General features: G+C 40.6%; 1 protein-coding gene across 3 annotated transcripts in view; it reads right to left on the minus strand.

Moving 5' to 3' along the window:
• Window positions 1-7,500, minus strand: part of LOC135107976 (E3 ubiquitin-protein ligase ubr3-like) — a 90,786-nt gene that overhangs the window by 70,218 nt on the left and 13,068 nt on the right. For all 3 annotated transcript variants that reach the window (XM_064018470.1, XM_064018471.1, XM_064018472.1), the window contains exon 3: window positions 16-151. In XM_064018470.1, coding sequence (XP_063874540.1) covers window positions 16-151 — 136 coding nt within the window. The remainder of the gene's footprint in view (window positions 1-15; window positions 152-7,500) is intronic.

Raw genomic sequence — 7,500 nt, forward strand, 5'->3', positions numbered from 1 at the left:
AGCACCGGGACTCACCTATACTGAAGAATTCGTCAGGTGTCTTTCCTCCAGCCATGAGCCATTTGAGCCAGTCCACCGTGTCCCAGTCCTTCATGGGCATGGCCGGATTCAGCAGCATCGTCAGCACCAGGTCCAGGAACTCCCCGCGCCCCTGGAATAAGGTGTAGGTGATTTAGTTGTCTGCTGTGGGTTAGGTGTGTAAGGGATGTTTAGCAGCTGTTTATTTAATTTGGCATTTGTTATGTTGGCATCTCTCTCTCTCTCTCTCTCTCTCTCTCTCTCTCTCTCTCTCTCTCTCTCTCTCTCTCTCTCTCTCTCTCTCTCTCTCAACACTAAATATACAACTGTTACTACTACTACTACTACTACTACAACGAACACTACAATACTATCACTACCACCACGACTACTACACCTGCTACACCTACACCTCAAAATCTAGCCACACACACACACACACACACACACACACACACACACACACACACACACACACACACACACACACACACACCTCTCACTCATCCCAAACTCCCAGGCACTTACAAAAAACCCCAACATTACCACCTGAAAACCCTCGTATGTACTGTCCTACCTTCCTTCCCCCCCCCACGCTCCTCAAAACACCCAGGTAAATATCAAGACACTTGGCAGCACACCTTTTTTGTACCTGTCGCACTTAACCTGTCATCCACGCATGCACTGACAATCTGCACCTTACACTCGACACATTTAATTAACTTGTCACCTGCCGAGTTCACCTGAGACTTTACAGAGATGATGTCATGCTGCTTCTAGTGTAGTGCAGTGTGAGTTTGAGAACATTATGGGAGAACGTGTGTGTGTGTGTGTGTGTGTGTGTGTGTGTGTGTGTGTGTGTGTGTGTGTGTGACATATATTCTGTTAGGTTGAAATGTGAATATCGCAGTCTATCTTTCCCTCTGTGTCTTGTACGTATGGTAAGTATTCTTTAACCTTTCTCGGGGTTGCAGTAGTAGTAGTAGTAGTAGTAGTAGTAGTAGTAGTAGTAGTAGTAGTAGTAGTAGTAGTAGTAGTAGTAGTAGTAGTAGTAGTAGTAGTAACAAGAACAACAACAACAACAACAACAACAACAACAACCACAACAACAACAGAAGCGACACTTAACCACAAGAATAACCAAGTAAGTGTGACCGGTTTTCTCTCTCTCTCTCTCTCTCTCTCTCTCTCTCTCTCTCTCTCTCTCTCTCTCTCTCTCTCTCTCTCTCTCTCTCTCTCCCAGATCACTGGCTGCCAGGAAGCGATACACAAACTCTGCTGACAACAAAGATAAATAAGAAAGATTAAATAAGTATGTGCTGACTTCCTCAGGGCCATGGGAGCTGGAGATGCACCGGTGAGTCAGCACCAAGTCACCTGCTGATTTGCATCCTTTTAAATCCTGTCCTTTTTTTTTATTTTAATCTTCAATCTTTCTGCTAATATAAGGGTTTTTACATCCTGCTCTTTTGTTTTTTAGTCTTCAGCCGATATACAGTTGTGTGTCTGTGATTCATATTATAAAAAAATTCTTAGTTGTATTTTTCAAAGCAATGTAAATTTAACGATCAATCTAAGTATACATATTTTTTTTAAGGTAGGAAAGATATATTCATCCATCTGTCTATGCATCTATCTATGAGTAAATAAGTCTTGTACAATAAAGGCAAGAGTTTTATGAGTTGTACCTGATAACACAGCTACACTTAATACGTATCTATCCACTATCAAACAGCAAGTACGTAAATCCATGCAACAACAGGAAGATGAAAAACAGATATGAATTTTTATGAGTCCTATCTGATACCAAGACACACCTGATAACGTGACTCACACACCTGATAACGTGACCCACACACACCTGCTGTCCAAACCCACATGTGAAATACTTTTAAAGCACCACACAATGAACACCCTTTTGCAACATGGCGGTGGTGGTGGTGGTGGTGGTGGTGGTGGTGGTGGTGGAGGTGGTGTTGGAGGTGAGATGTGGATGGGTGTGGGTGTTCGGCGCCTTCCAAACACGGTGTTGAAGTATGAAGTCACCTCTGCCACTAAAAACAAACACTGCGACCTCGTTTCACCTTTCCTTTTAATGTGTTGACGTGGTAGGGAAATACTGTAGTGGTGATAGTGGCGTGTTGTGATGGTTGAGAAATAGTAGTGCTGATAGTGATGATGCAATACTGTGTGATTGTGTGTGTATGTATGTGTGTATGTTTAAAAGCACATTCTGAAACGTTTCAACACCTTATCTCCACTACTTTCAAAAGGCTCTAACGACGTCACACGGATTTTTACGCTGGTTTTTATATGGTTACAGTGACAGATTAACAAGATTTCTACATTATGGACGGGGGAACCACTCTTGGGAAGGCGGCTAATCATCTCTGCAGCCATTGACAACAGTTGTGGTGAGAGAGCAAAGCGTTTCACAATACACGTCACAATTAAAAGTCTAGTCGAAGTTGAACGAATTTTTTCAGGCTGTTTTTATGGTTACAGTGACATATGAACAAGATTTCTACATTATGAACGGGAGAAACACTCTTGAGAACTCGGCTAGTCTTCTCTGTGGTGGGAGAGCAAAGTTTTTCAGAATACAAACCTTAATACACAACTAAAATAGGCTTAGATATTTACACAGAGCCTCTTGTCAACATTCCAGAGCACCGGACGCGCGTCACCTGTTAATGCGGGGAAACGGTTTACCCGATAAGGGACCAGGTGCATCAGGCAGGTGCGCCACACTCACCTGCCATGTTGCAAATGCCGGTGATGGATTGGCCGCGCGTGTAAACATGTTCAATCGGGTGCTTTGTCACAATTGATCAAAACAAGAGCTGTGTGGTTAATCGCAGCGTGGTATTTGACATGGGGGAATAAACACAGAGGAATTATAAACAAAAGAACCAGTGTAGTATTGTAGAAATAGGGTTGTAAAAATATAAAAGGAAAATATTAGGAGGTTTTAACGAGAGCGATCAAAACAAGAGCAGTGTGGACAATCGCAGCGTGCTACTTAGAAGGGGAATACTGAGGAATACATAAAGAAGAACCCATGTAGTGTACTGGAGACATAGGAGTGCAAATATATGACACAAGAAAATATGAGAGACTGTTTTGCCGAGATCAATCAAAACAAGAGCATAGGGATGATAAAAGCGTGCTATTTTGAAAGGGGAATATTGAGAGAAATAAAAAAAAAAAAATGTAGTACTGGAGACGTAGGAGTGTGAATAAATGACAGAAAAAAAAATCAGGGCGAGTGTTTTACCGAGATCGAGCAAAACAAATACAATACGAATAATAAAAGCGCGGTATTTGAAAGGGAAATATTGAGGGAAAACAAAAGAAAAAAACATGTATTGGAGGCATAGGAGTACAAATATATGACAGAAGAAAATAAGAGCGACTGTTTTGCCGAGATTGATCCAAACAAGAGCAATACGAACAATTAAAAACGTGATATTTGAAAGACACAACACAAGAACATGAGAAAATAAAAAAAAAGGGAAGTTACAGGAAGCTATTAGGCCTACAAGTGGCAGTCCCTGTATGAAACGCACTCCCTACTCCCCACCTATCATTCCCATCCATACATTAATCTAGTATTTTAAAGCTCTCTAATGACTCGGCGGTAACAACCTGATTACTGAGTCCATTCCATTCATCTACCACTCCACATAGAAATAGAAATATATACAAAAGAATGCATACAGAATTGTGGAAAACGGAGAACGATACTGAGAAGAGACAAAAATAATTTGAATAACTCAGTAATAAACAATGGAGGAGATACATACTAGAAAAAAAAAAATCTAGAATTCTGAAAACACGGGATAAAAAAACAAAGCGCCTCAAAATAACTCGGGGATAAATACAAGGACAATATACAATAAATACAATAAATAAATAAATAAATAAATAAATAAAATTGTGAAAATAAATCATAAATCTGAGAAAAGTGAGAGGCGAGGAAATGAAAAGAGCCTTAGAAGAACCCAGGAATAAATACAAGGAAACAGAGGAAATTGAAAAGAACTGATCTAAAACTGTGAGAATAGGGAGTTGTAAATAAGAAGAAAAGTGAGAAGAGAAAAAAAAGAAATTAAAGAATCCAAACAGAAATCCAGTTATAAATAAAAAAAAAAAAAAAGGGAATAGCGAGGGGAACACAAAAAGAGCTCATCCAAAATTTGTGGAAACAGATACAAATAAATCAAAGAACAAAGGTGACAGAGGAAAATGTAATGAGCCTTTATAGAATCCAGGAATAAAGAAAATAAATAAATAAATAAATAAAAAACAGGGACAAAATCGACAAAACAGAAAAGAACTCATCAAAAACTGAAGACATATAATAAAAAAGTCAATGAACAATAGTGACAAGGGGAAAAAAAAATAATGAATCTATACAATTCAGTTATAAATAGACAAAAAAAAAGAAAAAACAAAAGCACCCACCTAGAATTACGTAAACAGATATAAATAAATCACAGAACAATACTGAGAAAGAGAGAAAAGAAAAAAAAACAAATAAAAGCAGCTTCACTCGAATCCTGGAATAAACAAGGACTGCTCAACCCTTTCACAACCACGAGACTATTTTTACACCTGTTACCATTACGAGACAAAATCACACCTGTCTTACTCACCACTGCCTTGTTATACCTACCTGTGCTGCCTCGATTTCGTAAAGACAGACAAGAGGCACAAGAAATAAAACAAAAGGACTACTAAGATATAAAGGTAAAAAAAAAAATATATATGAATTAGAAAACAAATGACTAATATGCTTCATGCCTTCGTACTCTCTTTAAAATGGTCTACGTTAAGGAAGTCTCACAGCTGCTATTATGATGCTATTTATTTATCAGTGGAAGCGAAAGGAAAATACACAAAATTAACGATAATACTAATGATGACTGTATTCTTGGAAGGGGAAGGCAGATGATAAGTGTCAGGTATCCTACTGTTTGCCTCCACTTACGTAGCCCCAAATTGAGAAGGACGTGTGGTATGTAGGCAGTAGCTTTTGGTTGATGCCTCTCATATGTGTTGTCTGCTGAAATCGTCTCAAAATGCGCCTCTGGACTGAGAAAGGAAGTGCGGTATATACAGGAATTTTTTGGGTAATGCTTCTCACGTGTGTTATCTTCCCTCAGTCTTCTTCAATCGTTTTCTCTCTTGTGTTTGGCCTCCACATAAATAATTGCAAACCGAGAAGCAAGTCTAGTATATAACAGCGGCTCTTTTTTTTTTTTTTTGGTAATACTTCTTACATGTGTTGTCTTTCCTTTGCCTTCTTAAATCCGGACGGATGCAAAGATACAACCAGCAGATATTTTGATACACGGACGGATGCACACACACACACACACACACACACCAACACCACCCACACACATCACGCATAGCAACCACAGAATTTAAAAGACAAGCCAGTATTTGGAACACACTAGAGAGACTTGACTGATAACGACAACAACAACAACAACAACAACAACAACAACAACAACAACAACAACAACAACACTCCCAACTTTCTTCGTCATTTAAAGTACAACTGGAAGAAAAGAAAGATAACAATCTCTCTCTCTCTCTCTCTCTCTCTCTCTCTCTCTCTCTCTCTCTCTCTCTCTCTCTCTCTCTCTCTCTCTCTCTCTCTCCCTCGCAGCTCGTTAGTCCCTGGTGTTATCGGGGCTGGGTACAAGTGGGCCCTACCTGGCAGCGAGCGCCCCGTCACCTGTCACCTGTCTTAATAAGGGCCACGCTTACCTGTGCTCCACGTAATCACCTTTGTTTCCTGTCTAATGTTCCCCCGGTCTTAGAAATCCCTTTGTCTCTGCTTTTATTTTATTTTCTTTTTTCTTTTTCTTTTTTTTTTTTGCCAGTCCAGTAAACACATACATATTTCGCCTCCTTGTTATCTCCTTCCATATATGTTGTGAGTCAGTGTCTTGTTTTCTTTATTTTTTTTTTCTTCTTCTTCTCTTATCTTTCTTTCTTTCTTTCTTTCTTTCTTCTTCTTAAGTCTTCGTCGTCATCTTTCTTCGTATTCTTATTTGCTCCACTGCTTTATTTCGTTCCGTGTATTTTTCTTCTCTCTCTCTCTCTCTCTCTCTCTCTCTCTCTCTCTCTCTCTCTCTCTCTCTCTCTCTCTCTCTCTCTCTCTCTCTCTCTGACTTCTTCCCAATTATTCTCCACCGTCCTCTACCATTCTCTCATCCTTACTTCTCCCATCCCTCTCTCTCTTCCCTACTCCCTCATTCTCTCTTATTCTCCCTCCCTCTCCCCTCGAAGGAAGCCCCTACCTCAATACCTCACCCATAATGCCTCGTCTCTCCCCTCCTTCAGCGCACCTTACCTCCCTCTACGTCTCCTCACCTCCTCCTGCTCACCTGATTAATTATATAACCAGGTCTGTGCATCCTTGCCAACAGGTACACAGGTATTTCCTCAAGGTGTGACACTGTTGCTACACACACACACACACACACACACACACACACACACACACACACACACACACACACACACACACACACACACACACACACACACTTAAAAGACGGAACATTATAAGCTTGATTCAAGTTTATTTACTTTTTAAAAATTGATAAGCGAATACACTGCTCAACACACACGCACGCACACACACCCTCCTCCCACACACACACATACACACACACAAACAAAAATTGAGCCCTAACACGCATAAACAAGCTCCAATCAAGTAAACAATGTATTATTCTGTCCACGTGGGTCAGTCGCCTTCACTCCTGACCCTCCGTGATTGACAGTGAGAGGTGGAGCAGAGACGCGCAGGTGAGTCAGGCGAGTAATGGCAGGTGAGGAGGATCATGACAGGAGGGAGGACCAAGGAAATGGAGGTCATAAAATCGTCATGTAAAGGAAGTAAAAAGAAATAAAGGATGATTAAAGAAATAACGTGCGATGGAGACGAAACGAGAGAGAGAGAGAGAGAGAGAGAGAGAGAGAGAGAGAGAGAGAGAGAGAGAGAGAGAGGGAGAGTCACACAACACAAACCAAATGAGTTAAAGAAAAAAAAAAAGACAAAGACAAGAACAGAGGAAAGGCAACCAAAGGGAACCAAGGGAAGAATAAAGAAAAGAAAGATGTCTGCGATGGAAAAAAAAGAAAAAGAAAAAGAGAAAAAAATAGATAAAGGAGAGACAGGAGAGGAGTAACACGCCACTGAGTATGACAAAGCAAGAATGAATTATCTTCACTATACGGTGCAAGTACGCAGCGCTGTTTGAACACACTACATTCCCACCGTTCGCAGCGTCCGCCTCTCTCTCTCTCTCTCTCTCTCTCTCTCTCTCTCTCTCTCTCTCTCTCTCTCTCTCTCTCTCTCTCACGACCGTCTCGCCACGCCCCAAGTCAAACAAGGATGTCATGAGAGGTGAATGATGTTTCGTCTTTGCTCGCGTGAAATAAGCTTGTTTTGTTTAG

The sequence above is a fragment of the Scylla paramamosain genome, chromosome 16, assembly GCF_035594125.1.
Source record: "Scylla paramamosain isolate STU-SP2022 chromosome 16, ASM3559412v1, whole genome shotgun sequence".
Classification (NCBI taxonomy): Eukaryota; Metazoa; Arthropoda; class Malacostraca; order Decapoda; family Portunidae; genus Scylla; species Scylla paramamosain.